At 39.4% G+C, this 21,130-nt stretch overlaps 1 protein-coding gene across 2 annotated transcripts in view; it reads right to left on the bottom strand.

Moving 5' to 3' along the window:
- Positions 1–1,174: 1,174 nt before the first annotated feature.
- Positions 1,175–21,130, bottom strand: part of ZNF516 (zinc finger protein 516) — a 97,628-nt gene continuing 77,672 nt past the window's right edge. The window contains exons 4-6 of one of the 2 annotated variants that reach the window (XM_082258083.1): positions 16,009–16,113; positions 14,862–14,929; positions 3,686–3,889 (exon numbers count right to left, since the gene is read on the bottom strand). In XM_082258083.1, coding sequence (XP_082114209.1) covers positions 3,830–3,889; positions 14,862–14,929; positions 16,009–16,113 — 233 coding nt within the window. In that variant the 3' untranslated portion in view covers positions 3,686–3,829. Of the gene's footprint in view, positions 3,890–14,861; positions 14,930–16,008; positions 16,114–21,130 lie in introns of both variants that reach the window. The other variant, XM_082258082.1, reaches the window with a different exon arrangement.

Raw genomic sequence — 21,130 nt, 5'->3', positions numbered from 1 at the left:
TCCCCCAATTTTTTGCTTGTTTATTATGTATTCAGTCTGACCAGACTTCTGAGGTTGAGCACCCCACACCCCACACACACCTGTACTCTATCAGTGTCCACTATCAAGTAGATATAGGAGGAGTCCCTTGTAGTGCATTAGCACATCTCTCCCAGCAAGGAGTGTTGTCTCCAAGGGTTAGAGAGGCTGGATTCACCCCTTTTTTATGGATAGTGTAGGACCCACTGACAATGACGTACTTTGACGTAGTGGTGGGCTTGAGCACGATATGGCCATATCGTGGGACCAAATCCCCATTTTTATTTATTGTCTCCATATTTGATAGTCATTTCTTTTGCATGTGTGCGCTATTCTTTAATATACATGTCGCTTGGTTCATAGCTGCACCGGCTTTAGATATACATGTTCAGGGTTTGCTCCCCCAATTTTTTGCTTGTTTATTATGTTATACTTACCTGCCCTGTGCAGTCGTTTTGCACAGAGCAGCCCAGATCTTCCTCTTCTCCGGTCCCTCTTCGGCGCTCCTGACCCCTCCTTCCTGACAAGTGCCCCCCACAGCAAGCAGCTTGCTATGGAAGCACTCGAGCTGAGCCGCAGCTCCTTGTGTCCATTCAGACACGCAGCTGTGACTAGGCCCCGCCCCCTTTCTATCATTGGCTTACTGAGAAGCAGCGGAAGCCAATGGCGCTCCGCTGTGGTCTCAGCCGATGAGGGAGAGTCCCGTACAGCCAAGTCTCTCCTGCAACATTGCTGGATGGAGAGGGGGCTCAGGTAAGTATTAGGGGGGCTGCTGCACGCATGCATGCTGCAATGCATGAAGATAAAAAACCTTCAGCCTTTACAACCACTAGAAGTATATCCAATATATCTTACATGGACTAATTACTGTAAAACAATCTTACCCCCTTTACAGTTATCCATAAACCTTGCAGTCTAGATGACTCTGGCACCATTTGACCTCCGTCTCACAGCAAACTGGATACAAAACCATGAAAGATAGACAGGGTCATTATGACTATCTGCTTGTGTATTTGGTAAAATGACAACCATTATTAATGTTCCTATGTTTGACTTTAAAGTTCTGCCTTAGCACATACTTGGCCATAGGCACTTCTAGTAACAAAACCAGTACTATAATAGAAACATAGCAAAATAAGAGTCTGCATACATCCAGTGTAAACAATCAAACCCTTTATTGTGTAAATTACATTAGAGCGCTGTAAAAAATAACCTGTTAAAGAGTGAGAAACAGTAGATTGGTAGAGGTAGTAGGAAAATTTATGTAACAGTCCACAGATAGTTAACAGGAGTGTATCAGGCTAATGTATTTTATTTTGAAAAGCTGATCAAACAGGTTAACTAAATAAATAACAAAACAAAAATCATTTAAATACTATAGTCTAGAGAATTTCTACAAGAACAAATCAACACAATACTGATGATAAAATAAAATAGCACAAAAGCTACACCACTAAATAGGGTGATATTACAAAAAAAAAAAAATTGTTAGGATCTGTGGAGATTATTATTTTTTATATTTTTTTTTAATGCTTGTTCAATTAAGTGAATCTTATTTCTGCACTGTACACAGCATGTAATTATCTACAATGGTTTCCCCCTACTGTTGTTCTCCATAAAGAAACATTGACATCGTAAACTTTGTTGTAGCATCAGTGACAGCCATGCTTCCTGCCAACCGTCAGATGTTCTTCAAAACCTGTGCCAAACTGAATCAAAACTCTATACAATTGTAAGATCACTCCAAGCTGGAGGGTTTAATACCATAGGTGTCATGTTTTGAAGGTTCTAATAGTAGACTGTATATTATAGTATTTAATCACTGCTTTTTTTCAAAGTGATGACATTTCACAAAAAAAAAAAAAAAACATGAAGTGTTGTGTCCAGTCATATTAATGGAGGAAACCGTTCTCAACCAGATTAATTATTAGCAAAGATATGGAATGAATCCAAAATAATATATTTAAAAACAAAACACTTCAGATTTAAGCATTTCTGCATCCACCTCCTACCCAGGCAATACTCTAGATACCAAATTTAGGGAATAAAATGGTGCCCAGCTTATCAGCACATAGAATTAAAACATTTAGTTTCTGGTATAGCCATACAAGAACTTGAAAATATATTTAAAGAACCCAGAATAAAATAATAAACTACATTAAAATATCTGTTGAAAAAATGCCTATTTTTTTTTTTTTAATTCTTTTGAAACAAAATCTTTACCATAAGCCCACATACTACAAAAAAAAAAACAAGCTATTCTTTATAGTACAAAGTAAACTGTCGCTCTTACCAGTATTAAAAGGTTAGATTTTTTTTTTTTTATCTGTACATGTAAAATTATTGCTTTTTTGAAAAATATATTTAGCATGCTAGGATTTTATTTTATACCCATTTCCTGCCTTTATAAAAGGTTACAATTAAAAAAAACACACACACTAGTAAAGCTTTTGCATTTTTTTCACAGAACATATTCTTTTCAAGGCAGCAGTAACTTTTTGTTGATAATGCATAAACTCATATGTGCAAAAATTTGGAACTCTTAGATGTGTTGTTGTTGTTGTAGTTGTAACACATGGTGTCACAGCAACAATGGGCAAAATAAGATCTATGAACACATATGTGATCCCTCTCAGTGAACAGCACAGTAGTGCTGTCTGCTAGACTGAAGGAGTAAATCGAGTTCACTGCTTTATTTTTGTTTACCATCACCTCACCATAAAAATGCTGCAGAAGAGGTATATAAAGCTTTTTTTTTTTTTCTTTTTTCTTTTTAATATGTTCATTCCCCCCACAACCTGAATGCCACCAAATAACAGAGACAACTTAATAAGCAACATCATCAAACATGCCATAACAGGAAAAAAAAAATCTTAAGACCTCTCTCAAGGTACCGGCTTGGAGAAGGGTGGTTTTTGCAGTGGGGAGATGCATGCATGCTGTCCCATGCGCAACTATTTTTAAATGCTTTTCTTTTTTTATATCCCTACCTAATACAGTACTAAATTCTGCAGCTGCTGTGTGGCATTTATAAAGGGAAACATTGCATAATCATTTGTGAGCAGGTGTAAGAAAGTAGCCCTATTATTAAAAAAAAAAAAAGGGGTCCTGAGAGTAAAATCAAGAAGCATTTTTCCTACTGTATTAGTGTTCATGTAGCATCACGTTGAGTGTTTTATTGTTCATTTCTGTCAACAGCAGAACGTGGCGGCACATTGTGATTTGCCGTCAGAATTAAGACCATCAAACTTGTGGGCTGGCCTTCAGATTCAATAAATGCATATTATTATGCAGCATCACTGAACAGTCCGGCTTTAAGCAAATCAGTGGTAAATAAATCCAACACGTTACTTATTGTGCCTTGTCTCAGCTACTCCTCTGACACTCAAAAGTAGTCCTCTGGAGTAGATTACAGATCAGTGCTTAAACTGTCCCAGCTGTGTTATGATGTACCCTTCCATCCAGTGTGTGATGAAATTCTGCTTCATGACTGAGTCATGTGCCATCTCAGCATCTGCTATTTTTTAACAAAGTCTGAATAGCATTTTAAATGATATGGATGTATATTCACCTACATCTTTATTATAAAACACTATTATAGTACAGGTGTATCGCTGCACTAAGAGGGAAGGTGTCACATATTATGTTCACTTTGATGCAACAGCTCCAGTGACTTGATGATTAGAAGGCAAGTTTTCCAGCTGATCCTCCATGTAACTGGTGGGATTGTCACTTTGGGGTCGGAGGAGCTGCTTGTCGGGGTATTCGCTGTTATCAAAAGGTACCCGATGCACACACTGCACATGAGTCTTTAAATTCCCTTTTTGAGAGGCACTGTATGGGCAATATCTGCACTGGAATGGTCTCTCCCCTAAGAAAAAAAACACAAGAAAAATCACTTTTTTCAAGGTATTACTGGTTATCTGGCTACAATCTACAGTCATTAACGGATTAAACTAAAGTTACCCATAGACATTCAGTCATGTTTATCACAACATTTTTTTATGCCTACTCAGACTACAGGCCAGGGATCAACATGGGGCTCTGGTGTGTTACTTTTGCAGACATCTTATTTTCTTTACAGACAAATATTGTAGCTTAGCTATGGTCCCATGTGCAGTTCCTATGATAGCCAATGGCTTGAAATCTGGATATTTCTCTTTTTTTTTACATCATCTCCAATTTTGTCTCTCAATCCAAAAATATACTGGGTTATTCCACATATAATTAAATCTACCCATAGAATAAGCGTCCTGTATGACTGGGACATTCTGAAAAGAACTGGTAAAATGTATGTGTAAAGAATTCTGCAATATATCAAATTTGAAGAGCATGCAAATATTTATTTTCTTCTTTTGGAAAGATAAAGGGCATATTTAAAACGCAATGAGCCCAACAATCGCAAACATTCTTTGTAGGTGAAGCTAGCAGGTACATGCATTTTAAATGAGTGTGACTAATTCACCACCAAGGAATGCTTGATGAACGTCAGATTCGTTGCTTTGGAAATATGCCCCAGTGTAATTTTAAAAGGATATGCCCGAGTGTACTTTTAACCTGTCACAAACTTTATAATGAAATTCATTAGGAGGGGTTTCCCTCAGAAAAAAAAAAAAAAAAAAAAAAAGTTAAAATCCATAGCTTTGCCCCACATCTCTTGTCTCCCTATTTGTTAACCGGCTGTCCACCAAATGAAAGGACCAGGGAATCAAGATAATTTGTGGGCAGGGTCAATCTAATCACAAAAAGTCAACAGTACCAGTGATCACTCACCTAAACCTCTCTTATCTGTCTGTGGCTTGTGTAGCATTTATTTTAAAGGCTGCTGCATTTACAGGACATTATAAGGGCAGCTCACTCCAAATTGGGTGTTGGGTCTGCATACAGAGAATGATGGCAAGTCAGCTACAGTTTCTACTAGGTAGCCCTCTTTGCCGACTGTTCCTGGTACCTGCATAAGCAGTAACCACAAATGTCAATGATCTACCTGCTACAGAAAAGGCAGGTAAACTATGTATGTAAAGCTCCAACCAAACAATAAAAAGTGCACTGTCCTTGTACTAGGTATAAGTTGACAACTCTCATAAGACACAATAAAAGGGCATCAAACATAATGAACTCATCCTAACTTGACATACCTGTGCAAATAAAGTCCATATAAAATGTGCAAAAATTATATTTTATATATATATATATATATATATAGATAGATATATATATATATATATATATATATATATAATGAGTACTTACCAGCTGCTCTGATCCCACAAGGAGACCATCAGTCGCCTTGCTGCATCGCAGTCATATACACCACGATCTTGCAAGCAAAGATTCCACGATCTCCTAAGCCAGGACAGACTCCATGGAGGAAGTTAAAGTACAGAGGAAAATCCACAGTGTAGTATTTCAAACATAAATCACATTTCCAATTTTGAAGGAATCACACAGCATGTGTTACAAACAACCAGCAGGTCCAAGCGGTTAGGCCAACTTGTGGAACAACATCACAAGTCGGCCTGACTTCTTGTACCTGCTGGTTGTTTTACATGCTGTGTAATTCCTTCAAAACTAAGTTTGATTTTATCTTTTCATGAATATTTTGGTGAACAACTACACTATGTTGATTTTCCTCTGTACTATAACTTCCTCCATGGAGTCCATCTTGGCTTAGGAGATCGTGGAACTTTTGCATGCAAGATCGTGGTGTATATGGCTACTATGCAGCAAGGCGCCTGATGGTCACCTTTTGGGATCAGAGCAGCTGGTAAGGAGCCAATTTAATCGCTTGTGGTGATTCTTTTTGGGAGCACTCTTTCTTCGGTGGTGCACGTTATCATTCCTTTACGGCAAAGACAGAGGAACTACTGAAGTTTCGAAAATCTGAGGACCTTTTTGCACTATATATATTTTATAAAAAGGATTTTTTGCACATTTTATACTACTACAGTGTAGTATTTCAAGAAAAGGTTAATAAAATCACATTTAAACTTTTGAGAACCGAAATATACCTCAATTTAGGATGAGTTCTTTACATGTTTAATGCACTTTTTTTGTGTCTTCTATGTGAGTTATCAACTTATACATAGCACAAAGACAGCACACTTTTCTTTTTTCTGTTTGGTTGGAGCTTTTTACACATTCGACTCAGATTGGTGTTTTAGGTGTTTTAGATGCCGGTGTCCGTTAAATCTAATTGAGTTTTTATTGCATTTGTTTCACTTTGTTTTTTGTCACTAATGTTAACAGTTTTTTTGCAAGGGCGCAAATATTATCATGTTGTGTGCTAGTGTAACGTCTGTATAAGCAGCATTTTTTATGCCCAGTGTACATGAGGCCTAATTTGCACTATGCAACAGAATGGCTTACGGATGGTTAGGAGAAAAAAATAAATAACTTCCACTAAAATCATTAGCAGTTCAATGAAAAATATGCTAAATGTCTTTGGGTAACTTAAGCCTAGCTTAATCTAGCCAATGTCTGTTAAACTCCTGTTGAATTAACCTATCTGCTATTTCAGGAAAACAAAGCATATCAAGTTCCTTAAAATGATCTGGCAAATGTCAAAACATGACCTGAGGCCACAATGAAGAAAAGGAAAGGGGGCAGTGAAAGAAAACCGGTAACAGTTCTAAAAAAAAAAAAAAAAAAAAAAACAATGAAAAAGCAGACATGAAACAAAGTAAAATGTCCTTTGTATGTCCACACAGCGAAGAAAATCACAGTAATGCTCTCATACACATCTGTCAAAACCTAAACAGGATTTGCAGCAAATTTCCATAAAGAATTACAAAGAGGAGGACCTTAAGTAGAGGGAGGAAAAAAGCTAAACAATAAAATGTGAACTAATGTAAGCCTGAAGCTTTCACAGGAATGTTTAACAATGGCATTTTGCACGTGGCAAGCTTAACGTTTCATTAATACATTAACCTTATAGGTGAAATTAGGAACTGTATATCACTTTTAATCAGGACAAACCAACCAGGCAAATTCTGTAGAATGTTAAAAAAAATGCAAACTAAATAAAAATTTTAGATTAATACAGAACAATGGTAAAACAGATATGAAGCAAACATTCTGTAAGAGTCATATGTATAACATTACCAATTGTACCCGTTTTCACAGGTAATGACACCAATACAGCCATGTAGGATAGTAAATGTATACCTTTGTATATAGAAACGTGATCTACTTTGAAATGCTTTCATTACTTTTTCAATGTGAGTTTTACAAGGTATGCTGCTAGGTATTTGTCCATTGCCCCATTTTTGCGAATAATGGAATAGAACATTACCAGCAGCAAAACTAATTACAACATTTACAATTTCAGAGAAATGCAAGTTTCTAATTTTTAAGGACTCATTAATGACTGGAATAGTACTGGTGGATTGGCGTAGGGCCAATGGGGTGCCCTTATTTAAAAAGGGCACCAAGTAACTATAGACCTGGCAGTTTAACATCTATAGTCGGGAAGATACTGGAGAGTTTAATTAAAGGCCACATAGAGGAGTTCTTGCTGGAAAAAAAACATTTTAAGCAACAGACAACATGGATTCATGAAAGACAGAAGTTGTCAAACAACCAGATTTCTTTTTATGAGGAGTTAAAGGGGTTGTAAAAGCAGACGGGTATTTTATCTTAATGCATTCTGTGCATTAAGATAAAAAGCCTTCTGTGTGCAGCAGCTGCTCTCAGCCCCCCCCCCCCCCCCCCCCAAATACTTACTGAGGTCCTTCAAGCTCCAGCAACGTGGTAGGAATGTTACATAGTTACATAATAGGTGAGGTTGAATGAAGACAATAGTCGATCCAGTTCAACCTGTGTAGGTGTGTGTGGCTGTAATCATCTCACATAGCCCTGAATGTTCTGATCCTTGAGATGTACATCTAAGAGTCTTTTGAAAGCCACCATACTACCCGCAGAAACCACCTCTTGTGGTAGAGAATTCCACAATCTTGTAACCCTAACATTAAAGAACCCCCCCCCCCCCACGTTGCCTGAGGTTAAAACGCTTCTCCTCTAATCGCATTGTATGCCCTCGAGTCCTCATGCAATCCCTTTGACTGAACAGCTTTTTTTCTAAGCTGAGATCCCCATTGAGATATTTATAAATTGCTATCATGTCCCCCCTCAGGCGTCTCTTCTCCAGGGAGAATAAATCAAGCGATTGCAGACGCTCTTCATAATTAATGTCCTCCAATCCCCTAATCAGTTTAGTTGCCCTTCTCTGGACTCTCTCCCGCTCCAACACATCCCTCCTGAGGACTGGTGACCAGAACTGGACAGAATACTCCAGATGTGGTCGGACCAGAGTTTTATAAAGTGGAAGGATTATAGTCTTATCTCTGGAATACATCCCTTTCTTTATGCATGCTAATATTCTGCTGGCTTTGGCAGCTGCCGCTTGACATTGCATGCTATTGCCTAATCTATCATCAACCAAGACTCCCAGATCTTTCTCCATTTTTGATTCCCCCAAGGGTTCCCCCTCCTAACGTTTATTGTGCTTTTATGTTTCTAGTCCCCAAGTGCAAAACCTTACACTTCTCCACATTAAACCTCATTTGCCAAGTCGTTTCCCACTCCGTTATTTTGTCCAGGTCCTTCTGTAGGATATCTGCTTCATGCTGTGCAGTTATTGCCCTGGCCAATTTTGTTGCATCTGCAAAAACTGATATCAAACTCCTGATCCCGACCTCAATGCTGTTTATGAATAAATTGAACAAGGTTGGTCCCAGGACTGAGCCTTGGGGGACCCCGCTTACTAATGTCTCAGGCGTCCGGGACTCCCCTCATTGGCTGAGACAGCAGCACAGCACCATTGGTTCCTGCTGTTGTCAAAGTCAGTCAGCTAATGAAAATAGAAAGGGCCGGGCCCGGCTGCAGCTCCATGTCTGAATGGACCCAGGGAGCTGTGACTAGGCTCGGGTGCCCCCAAAGCAAGCTGCTTGCTGTGGGGGCACTCAGCAGGAGGGAGGGGCCAGGAGAGCTTAAAAGGGACTAGATAAGAGGAGGATCCGAGCTGCTCTGTGCAAATCTACTGCAACAGAATAGTTCATTTTAACAAGTTTTTTTTTTTTTTTTTTAGATATTAGAAAATGAGACTTTGGACAGAGGGGTGGATGTGGACGTTGTATACTTGGATTTTGCATAAGTGTTTGACACAGTTCCCCACACACGGCTAATGTGTAAGGTAAAGACTACAGGCTTGTAAAGATCAGCTTGTCAATGCATAGAAAACAGGCTTAAAGATAGAATTCAGAGAGTAGTGGTTAATAAATTTTATTCTAAATGGTCTAAGGTTATTAGTGGTGTACCCCAAGGTTCAGTGTTGGGACCCTTATTTTGTAATATCTTTTTAAATGCTATAGAGTCTGGGATTAAAAGTACCATTTCAGTGTATGCAGATGACACCAAGCTATGCAGTGGAATAACGTCCTTACAGGATGTCCCCAACTTACAACTCGACCTCAATGCACTGTTTAATTGGGAAACTGTGGCAAATGAAGTTTAATGTTGATAAATGTAAAGTAATGCACATGGGGGCCTAAGAATATGTATTCATCATCCATATTAAGGGGGGGGGGGGGGGAGTACAACTGGGGGTATCAATAGTGGAGAAGGATCTAGAAGTTTTGGTAGACCATAAGCTTAATATTAGCAATGCCAAGCTGAGGTTTCCAAAGCGAGCAAAGTCCTTTCTTGTATTAAGAGCAGTATGGACTTCAGAGAGAGAGAGAGAGAGAGAGAGAGTTATCATTTTGCCCCTGAACAAATCATTGGTAAGATTTCAATCTGGAATATGCAGTTCAGTTTTGGGCAGCAGTTCTCAAAAAGTATATCCGAGAACTGGAGAAAGTGCAGAGAAGGCCAACCAAACTGATAGGAGGCATGCAGGAGCTTAGTTATGAGAAAAGATTAGAGGAACTAAAATTATTCTCTCTTTTGTGAAGAGGGGATTAAGGGGGATATGATCAATATGGACAAATAGTAATGGGGGCCATATAGTGAACTTGGCGTTAAGTTATTTACTTTAAGGTCATCACAGAAGACAAGGGGGCATGCTTTACGTCTAGAGGAAAAGAGATTTCATCTCCAAATATAACTGGGTATCTAACATTTATAGGTAAAGTTGGTCCAGGGAGAATCCAATTGCCTCTCGGGGGATCAAGAGGGAATATTTTCGTCTGCTGTAGCAAATTGGATCATGCTTTGCTGGGGTTTGTTGCCTTCCTCTGGACCAACTATGGTATAGGATTGTGTATAAGATTGTAGGGTTATTTATTTTTTGTTGAACTAGATGGACTTGTGTCTTTTTCAACTTTTGTAATTATGCATAACAAATATGAATAAAAGAATTGTGGAAAAGTGTGTTGAAAATGATTACAGATTTAAAATTTTTACAAAGGCCTATTACAGGGTTCTGATTGTTCGCCACAAAAAAAGTTTAGAAATAGTGAATACCAATTATAATAATATCCGTGATGACTGGCCTTTTTGTTTAGGAATTAAAAGTCTCATAAATTTAGGATTTAAAAATACATCATTTGATAATAGATATTTACCCATCCCCACAAATGGAACCATAAAGATAATAAAATAAACTACTGTACACATTGTACATGATCAACATGCAAATATATTTCAAAGTTGGCCATTTTGTAAAGGGGCTTTCTAACTAATCTGCCATCGCATAGAGCAATTCAAAAATAATATTTATGTTTGTAAGGAATTGTAGGAAGATTAACGCAATCTTAGAGGTTAGTATTTAATCACCATGTACAGAAGTAGTTTTATAGGAAAAAAATATAGTTTCCTCAGACGTCATCACCTTCTCATACTGTTCCTAGACTCACTTTCTACAACCCCAATTCGAAAAAAGTTGGAACGCTGTGTAAAATCTATATAAAAACAGAATGCAATGATTTGTAAATCTCATAAGTGGCAAAAGGTCATTATTTCATTCACAATAGAAAATACAAAACATCAAAAGTTTAAAAACTGAGAAAATGTACCATTTTAAGAAAACAAATGTAATTTTGAAATTGATGTCAGCATCATGTCTCAAAAAAGTTGGGACAGGGCCATGTTTACATTGCTGGAGTAATAGGTGTAGCATCTCCTATTCTTTTAACAACACTTCGTAAACACCTGAAAACTGAGGCGGCCAGTTGCTGGAGTTTTGGGAGAGGAGTGTTGCCCCATTCTTGCTCGATTTAGGGTTCTAACTGCTCAACAGTCCTGGGCCTTCATTGTCATTTAAAGATGCGCCACAAATTTTCAATTGGTAAAAGGCATGGACTGCAGGCAGGCCAATTAAGCACCTGGATTTTTTTTCATGGATGATGTATGTGGTTTAGCATTGTCCTGCAGAAATCTGCAAGGCCTTCCCTAAAAAAGGTGCCACCTGGATGGAAGCATATGCCATTTTAAAACCTGGATATAGATCTTTCAGCATTGAGGCTGCCTTTCCAGATGTGCAAGCTGCCCATTACATACGCACTAATGCACCTCCATACCATCAGAGATGCAGGCTTTTGAATGGAGCGCTGCTAACAAGCCAGAAGGTCACTCAACTCTTTTAGTCTGGAGGACACAGTGCCCATGTTTGTGAAAAAGAATGTCAAATTTTGAATAGTCTGACCACAAAACAATTTTCCAATTTGCAAAAGACCATTTTAAATGAGCGTTGGCCCAGAAAATACAGCGGTATTTCTGGATCATATTCGGATATGGCTTCTTCTTTGCATAATATAGCTTTACCTGGCATTTTTGGATGGCACAGCGAACTGTGTTGACCGACAGGGATTTTTGGAAGTATTCCTGAGCACATGCAGTGATGTTCACATGCAAGGATTCCTGTTTTACTGCAGTGGTGTCTTAGGTCCCGAAAATCACAGACAACCAAAATTGAGTTTGGACTTTGCCTCTTGCGCAGAGATTTCTCCAGATTCTCAGAATCTTTTATTATTATGTACTGTAGATGATTATATATTTAAAGTTTTTGCAATTTTACGTTGAGTAACATTAATCTGAAATTGTTGGACAATTGTTTATAAACAGCTCTTCGCAGATTGATGAACCTCTGCTCAGCTTTCCTTCTGAGACAGTGTGACTCTCTTAGATGCTCTTTTTATACCAAATCATGTTACTGACCTGTTGCCAATTAACCTAATTAGTTGCAAAGTATTCTTCCAGCTCTCCCTTGTAAGTATCCCATAATCTTCCAGCTCTTTGTTACCTTGTCCCAACTGAGACGTGTTGCTGCCATCAATTTCAAAATGACCTTTTTCCTAAAATGGTACGTTTAGATTTTTCACAGCGTCTCAACTTTTTTGGAATTGGGGTTGTATATGCAGGTCTATATTCAACGAACAATGCATACATTTATAAAATCAAACTGCTGCATGCTGAAGAATCCCCTACTCACATTCCAGTTGCTCTTAAATTAATGCGAATACCTTGATTTCCCCTTAACACGCGTTTCTGTAAAATAACTATAGTGCATATAAAAGTGTTCTGCTTTACGTTATGTTTTATAGGGGTTCTATTTCCTACCCAGACTTCTGCTGTGAGTTTTTGTCACAACAGAACAATCTGTAAATGCAGTCTTATAGCAAAGGATGAGTGTGTACACTACAAGGGTAAAGGCATTCCTCATCTATGGGTATGGCCTCTTCAGATTGGAAGACAGGGAGGAGAGCAAAGGAAACTGTAAACTTTGCAGAATAGACATTCTTACACCAAACAAAAAAAATCTCTATAAATCTGTGACCATTAACATGACGTTGTGCTTTCACATAATGTGACCGTCAGCACTTTTATGTTAAATCATACCTGTAATAAAAGAGGCTCTACACTTTTCTGGCAGCGAAATTGTTAATATGCAACCTCTTGATTTTACCCAAACTGCAAGTATTTGGCGGGTTGAATATGTTTTCCCTGTTGTGTGCAGGGTTTCCTACTTTCGGCTATCCTGTAATGTATGAGTGAGTGGGAATAATCATTGGGCTGGTCAAATAATTACACCGGAACAAAGAGGTTGCATCACAACATGTAGGCCATCATGTAGAACGCCTTTTCTATTACAGGTAGGATTTACCATACAAAATGTCCCTGTGCTGCTGTGGCCACTTAAGCATTGTGTTTGTACTTATCCTGCAGCCAAAGAAAATGCCAATATAATGGGTTTATTTTTACTTAAGAAAGATCCTATTTCCGACAATATGGTCTAACAATGTGTCATGAAATTCATCCTTTCGGTAAGAACGCTGTTCCTGACCACTAGAGAATGCGTTTTTTTCTATGGAAGGGTTGTCCTGCACTGGTTAAACAAAAAAATCTATTTCCAATGTGCACGATATGATAGGACACCTTGGTATGCCTGAGGAAGAGAAGTCTAACAAAAGGCATGGGCTTGTGTAATGCCTGGAAGCCAGCAGAAGTCTTAAGCACAGTACTGAATTATTGTTGAAGCCTTTAATCAATCAAATGAGTGTGTCTAAGAGCACTTCCTACTGATAAAAAGAAAAAAAAAAGAAAAAAAAAAAAGAAAAAACAATGTCCTTGTAAATGTTAGTATTTTGAAGCGTCTCAATATATATTTAACACAAATTTAGAGCGTGAGAAGGTTGTAGAAGCACAATTAAACTGGGCCAATTCAGTTAATTGGCTACAAAATATGTAGACTCTCCAAATTAATAAAATAATGTCTTGTTCCACTTAGATTCAAGAAAAGAAAAGTGTAAGAATATACCATATACAAACTACTGTAAAAGATACATATACTGTATACTGTACCTTAGGCTAACCCTCAAGTTAGTAATTATTAACTGACATGCTACAATACTATGATATTTATTTTTCTGGTTTTAAGGGACGTGGTATGACATTTGTAAGAGTGGCCTCCTATGTAATTCATGACATACAAGGCAGAAATATAAGACGAACATATCATCCTTTGCGGTTCCATTAAAGCTAGAATTTCTTAGAAGCATCTGTTCCATGGCTTAGTTAATCTTACTGCTAATAAAAGGCAACAAACATGGTTAGTTCTCAACTTTTCTTGAAGATCACTACATTTTTATTGAGCCAAATTAAAATTGCATCAAGGAATAGCAAATGTTTATGGTGCATCACAGGATGTGGAAAATGAAAACATTTTTATTTGTGATTAACTCCCTAAAAGAATTCTTCACAGATGCTTCTTCTCTGTAAAAAGAGCGTGGAAACGTAAATGTTATCTGCTTGTGAATTTTGCATGGCAGGTTTTAAATGTTTAAGTCTTTTACAATTGATTTTTTTGCTAAAAAACACTAGTCATGTGACTATGGTCATAAGTGGCTTCAGGTACATTTCATTCAACAAGAAAGTGTGTTCACATTCTTCTACAGGTAAAGGATGTAGAAATCAGAAGTAAGTAGAAAGGGAGTCTGTTAAGACAGAAGACATTGGACATCAGAAAGAGGAAAGCACACCACCATACAGAGTCCACAGAAGCTGGAAGGTCAGGGTAAGGCATTGCTCTAGAGAGAGTTCATGAGCAGACACTGGAAGTATACTCTTCAGAAAAACACAGACAGGTTCCTCCTTTTTATAAATATAGAATCTGTATATATAAAGAGGATTTCTATCAAGTTATCAAGAAGCGTATAGCGCATGATTGGTTATTTGTTCCAGTTTTTGGGAAGGCTAAATATTCTCATAGTGGGTCAGTATACAAGTGACAATCTTGGCATTGATGATAAAAAAAAAGGTCAGTGCTTTACTGAGGAGTACTGCTATGCGACTTTTCTCCCCAGCAATCATCAAAAAACCAAACACTCAATTCATTGACAACATACTTGTTTTGGGGCATCTGCGGAGGTGGTGTGAACTTCAGTACCTCGGAGTCCATTAGACTCAAAAACCACTGTGGGAACAAGGGGTCTTGTTAAACAGAGGAGCATTGAAGCTTGAGTTAGTGTGTGTACATCATAGAGACCATTACAGTTTAACCACATTAAACAGGGAAGGGAGGAGGAAAAAAAAAAAAAAAAGAAAGAAAAAAAAAAAAAAAAAAAAGACACCAGCTACTTGCCTGTGGCCAGTACATACCAATTTACTGTAACACTTTCAGTGAGAGTGTGTGCTAATGGCAGCCTAAGGCCACTGCCCTTTTTAATTCAGATTTTGGTGCTGAAGAAAGCAATCACTGACAACATTAATTATCAGTGTGTGTATAAAGGGACCCTCTACTTGCATTACTTACCATTTGGCCTCTGTCATTTCACATCAGAGTGGCTTATGTATGCATCATTCACACTTCTGCACCAAAGCCCACTAGTCTAAAGCTGTCAGACTGCTCATAGCACATTTCATCTCTACCTAGCTTACAGTGTAATAAGAGCAACAAATAAATTGGTCTAGGTTTAAACACATATTAATAAAATGGCTGTGTTAATTATGTTTCAATTATCACTGTCCAGACTAGAGAGGGCATTTTCCCATAAAGAAAAATGTCATAAGGTGAGAATGGAGATGATCATGTAAAACAGGGGTTAATGATATGCAGAAATGAGTAGCTGTATATCGGTGTGCTTGTGGCAAAATGAATCACTTGCATATTTATTCATAATCATTGCCTTCTTTTGTTAACCTTTCCCATCAAAAAGAGATTCTTCTCCTGAATCACCAACAGGAACGTACAGCTGACACATCTCAACAGATGGCTTTAACTCTTAGGAGGCCGCAGGAAGTTAAAATACAGCCAAGACTGAAACCTCTTCTGCTATTAATACAAAGTCCCTTCTCAGGACAAACTCAAATAAATCCCATCACAGCCCTGCAAATTATTTCCGTTCAAAACCACCACAAATTTCCCTTAAATTCAGAAAAGACAGAAAATGCAAGTATATACATAAAGCCAAAGCAACAAACAGTATTTTCAAACAGGTTAGTCTTACAAATCGTACAAATGTTGCCACTGAGACAATTAAGAGTAGGATCTACCTGTATGGGACCTCATGTGGGTCCTTAAATGGCTTGGCTGGGTGAAACACTTTCCACACTCGATGCAAACATAATCTCCTTGGCGTGCTTGTGTCCTAAGCATTCCTTTTGTTGATAGGAAGGAGGAGGGAGGAAGAAAAAAAAAAAAAAAACAAAGTTGAGAAGAAAACATTATGCTGGAAGAAAACATCATTAGTATGTCTAATGTGTCATTATGTGAGGCTACCTTCAGGCCCTGGATGACAACTGTCAGCCTTCATCTGGGCTGGGGATGACAAACCAGGCACACACAGGACTGCGAGAATGCATAAATTACATTGAATTAAAAAACGCTCCCCGTGATGTGCCCGCACCAGGACTGGCATGTCAGGTGTGCGCTTTTCAGAGCAGCTGGATCCACTTTTCAGCCATCACCCAGCTTTGTCAAGCAGTGTATCAAGCAAATCAAAGTGACTCCAGCATGCCAGAGACTAGTCACATGGATAATAGAAAATGAGTAGAACCAGAGCCCGCCTGTCCCCCCTGGGCTGATGTACCTTGGAGACAAATGCAGAGTGAGTGGAGCCATCACAGACTGATCAAACCTTTAGCCCTTACCTATCTGCCTGCTGGTGCTGCTTTGACCCTAGACCTGGGAGGCAGAGACTAAAGACATCTGAGAATGAGAGTGTCTTTCTGGATGCTTTGAGACAGTAGCAGCATTAAAGTCCTATTTCCTGCCTTTAGTAAACATGTTTTCTGGGCCATTAGCATTTGTGGAAAACTACTCAGACCTTCCTTTTTTTTAAAGGTCAGTTTACAACATCTGACTTAAAGGGCTAGCTGTTGTCTTTGCTGCTGATTGAGAAAGACATGTCTGACTTTTAGTTTTCTTTTGAATATCATTTGCTTCTGTTAACTAGAATCTCCCAGAAACAAAATGATGTCCTTCCAGCTTGTTTCAACACATTGCAAGATCTATTCAGTGTTTCAGACTGCATTTGATAGGAATCAAACTTGATCAAATTACTTTTTTACTAGTTGGAAAGGTAAAATAAAAATAGGGTAATTTATGTAAAACACATCTGTGATGTATACCTTCTTTTTAGGGATATTATAACTTGCAGGTGGTTACTAATAACTCATAAGCGCAGTATGATAAAACAATTTATCATGAAAGACGTAAAGACATATGAATATATATTATGATTTAGGCGTCAAACAACAAAACAAAAAGGTAATTTATTCTAGCTTACCAATTATTGTATGTAATGGCTGCATTAGTTCTTTTTTAAGCTTTTATGACTTTTTTCATCTGGTGATCAGCCAGTAAAACATTCTATCTTAGGATAGCTACATTCACTCCTTCACTGTATATATGGAGGGGCAACATAGCCACCCTTGGACAGCGGCATTGTCAATCAGTAGAGAGGGTAATGTTACATGAACTTTACATAAATGACTAACAATTTAAAGCCAGACTCCAGCTTTGTTTTAGGAAAAAAAAAAGAAAAAAAACTTAAACCTCAAAAAGGAGCAATAAAAAAAAAAAAAAAAAGTACAAAAAGGAGCACAAAAAAGCACACGCTTCTTCAAGCTTTTTTTGGCAGAGAAATAATGCCTGTAAAAGCAGCATTTTTTATTTTTTTACATGCTGTGAGCATGGGCCCTGAAACACAGACAGAAAACATGTTATAATTGACCAGTTGCTGACCACCCGTCGCAGTCTCTCTCCTGGAGCCCTTTTTGGTTCCACCGTGAGTACACAAGCACTACACACTGACACCAGTACACATAGGCACATATTTAACCCCCTGATCATCCCCCAGTTAACCCTCTCTCTCCCTTTCTCAGTGTCTCTATAAACAGTATACAGATAATTTACTTATCAATGTATTAGTGTCACTTGTGACTTCAGTTTAGTGTGAGAGGCAGTTAGTGGTAGTTAACAGCAGTCCCAGATTGCTTTAGGGTACCCGTCATATATATATATATCCCTTAAAAAAAGATTTAACACCCTGACAACAGTTAACATTAACCTCTTCATTGCCCTGTCACAGTATCACTATTCTAGTGTACAGATCTATTTTCTGATCACTGTATTAGTGTCACAGCTGACATCAGTTAGCATTAATGTTAGCATCAATCCAGGACAGTGTCAGATTGCCTGCTGCATATTTAGTAATACATTTTAACCCTTTGATTGCCAGTGACACACACACACAAGCACCTCCATTACTAGTATAGTGTCTGAACGGATCAATGTTCCCAAAAGGCAGCATTAGCAGGATCAGCCCTGACACCTGCCAGCACCTGTGTTTAGCCCCTCCACCCACTCCCCAAGAAGTGCAGTATCAGCAGATTACTGTCACTTCCCATTCACAGCACACTAAACCGCAGCATTGGCAGAGTCAGGCCTGATCTCTGCTACCACTAGCAGTTCAGTTTTTTAGTAGTGGTTCAAACAATCCTTGACATCCAGGTGCTTTTTTTACCTGTGAGTCACACTAGGTACTTATAAAAATTATTGGCCAAAATGTCCAAACAGATGTACACTAGCGAAGAGGCCTACACGGTGCTGAGCATGACAGATGAGAGCAATGGGGAAGCCTCACTTTTAGAATCAGGCTCAGTAATCGAACCTGTAGAGAGGAGCGGCCCTCTAACAGATCGCTCTGACAATGGAGTAGTCCCTGTTAAGGTCAGATGTACCCGAACCTGTTCTGTTGCTGTGGTGCAACAACCGCAGGGTTCTCGTATGCAGCAGAGTGTCGGTATTAGTGCTGCTCAACCTTCTGGTAAACTGGCAAGCACCAGTGGCCTAGTACACCCTGGTTATAGTCAAACCAGCACTACAGTAACACTTGGTGATGTGGCGAGTCCCATAAGTGCAGTTCAAGCTGGTGCGGTGGCTAGCACAAGTAGTGTCCCACAGCCACCAATAATTCAAAGACAGACCTGTAGAGCCCATAGTGTCTTTCCCGATGCGCTTGCAAATCCCGATTGGGAACCCACCACTTCTGCAGCCCCGTACCTTCCCCCATTCACTGGCCAATCCATAATTAAAATGGAACCAGCCGATTTTATTCCCCTTGGTTTTTATGAGCTGTTTTTCACAGAAGATCTTTACAGATCTATTGTGGACCAAAGCAATTTATATGCCGATCAATTCATCGCCACAAATCCAAATTTGACCCTTCCCAGAGAATTTGCATGGAAACGTATCACCGTTTCCAAATTTAAAACCTTTCTGGGCCTGTCCCTCCTCACGGGCATTACTAAAAAGGGTGAGTTGCTCATATTGGTCCACTGACCAAAATCATCATATGTCGTGTTCTCTGCTTCCATTGCCAGGACTAGATGAGAGCAAATCTTGCAGATCATGCACTTTAGTGACAATGAACTATATTGCGCTTTGGTTGACCCTGGATATGACCGGCTGCACAAAATTAGGCCCCTTGTAAATCACGTCAACCAAAAGTTTGCAGCCTTGTATATGCCCCAACAAGCTGTCTGCGTTGATGAGTTCCTGATTAAATTTTCTGTCCACCTTGCTTTCAAACCAGTTTCTCCCCAGCAAGCATGCCAGATTTGGGGCTAAGATGTATAAGCTCTGTGACATGGCAACAGGCTGTACATGTAGTTTCTGGATTTACATGAGTAAAGATAGCAATGCGGAGCCCCCCAACTGCTCAGACTACATGGGGAGCAGCGTCAAGATTGTTTGGGACTTGGTGTCACCCTTATTCGGAAAGGGGTACCATTTATACGCGGACACTTATTACACAAGCGTGCCAATTTCTGGTCACCTTTTTGATTCTGAAATTGGTGCATGTGGCACCGTGCGACCTAATCGGCAGGGCTTCCAACGCCTTGTAGATTCCCGACTTAGACGGGGCGGGGGGGGGGGGGGGGGAGCCTGCTTGAAGTGTAATAAATTGCTTGCAGTGAAGTGGAGGTGACACCGGAATGTTTTCGTTCTGTCCTCCATTCACGCAGATATGACAGTCCAAATTGCAACGACGACTGGTGTGGTTGAGAAGCCCCTCTGTGTCCACAAATGCAACCTTAACATGGGAGGGGTGGACTTCAATGACCAGATGACGGCGCCGTACAATTGCCGTAAGGCCAGATGCTGGTAAAAGAAAGTGTCTGTATACTTAATGCAATTGGCTCTGCTGAACGTTTATATGCTTTACAAAAGCATTAGGAAGAACGTGGATCCTTCCTAAAATTCCAGGAAGAGGTCATCACAGCCCCTTTGTATCCAGAAGGTGCTGTGGCCCAAATTCACAATCCAGATGCAGTGAGCCGGCTGCATAAGAGGCATTTTTTGGATGTCCTCCCTGGTACCCCTACCCAAAGAACACCCCAAAGAAGATGTCATGTCTGTAGAAAACGCGGATATAGGCTTGACAAACCTACTATTTTTGTACCTCCTGTCCTAGACCAACCTGGTCTCTGCATCAGAGACTGTTTCCGTCGCTACCACACGCTAGTAGAGTATTAGTATAGGGTACAGCACGGCACGGTACAGGGCACACTTTCACATAGAGTCTCGAACGATGTTAGATGGCTATTGCATTTTAAGAGTTAGGGTTTTTGACCTCTAGTGAACTAAGTATTGTGGTATAGGTTGATAATTCCTATTAGTAGTGTGCCAACATCCCTGATATGAAGTACATAAATATTTGGTTCCTCAGGCCAGTGGGCACTGGAGAGGAAGCACCTCCCGGAAGACGGTGGTACAAGCCCTTATTTCTGGCTGAACGGACTCATACCAACTCCCCCTACTGGACAAGTGGACTAGCCGACTCTGGCTGGACGGACTCACACAAACTCCCCCTACTGGACAAGATTGTCCAATACCACAAGCCACAGAGAGAATAAGGGAGAACAACCTGCCACAGAAAGCATAAACACTTTGAGGGAAGCTTGCTGTCACCTCTGGACTATCAAAAAAAACTTCCACCGTACTCCATTTTTCTTGGGGATCCTGTTGCTACCCTGGAGAAAAAGAGAGGTACCTCCATATACACTGATCTTAAGACTGCACAAAAAATATATATGGTGAAACCTTGAAAAAGGCATGGCCAAATAGGCAGAAGCCGAAACGCGTTGGAAATTAGACGCCCCCTGAAAC

Source organism: Pelophylax lessonae (genome assembly GCF_965119305.1).
Source record: "Pelophylax lessonae genome assembly, chromosome: 5".
Classification (NCBI taxonomy): domain Eukaryota; kingdom Metazoa; phylum Chordata; class Amphibia; order Anura; family Ranidae; genus Pelophylax; species Pelophylax lessonae.
Note: the sequence above shows the minus strand (reverse complement) of the source record. Positions and strands in the feature narration are given on the sequence as shown.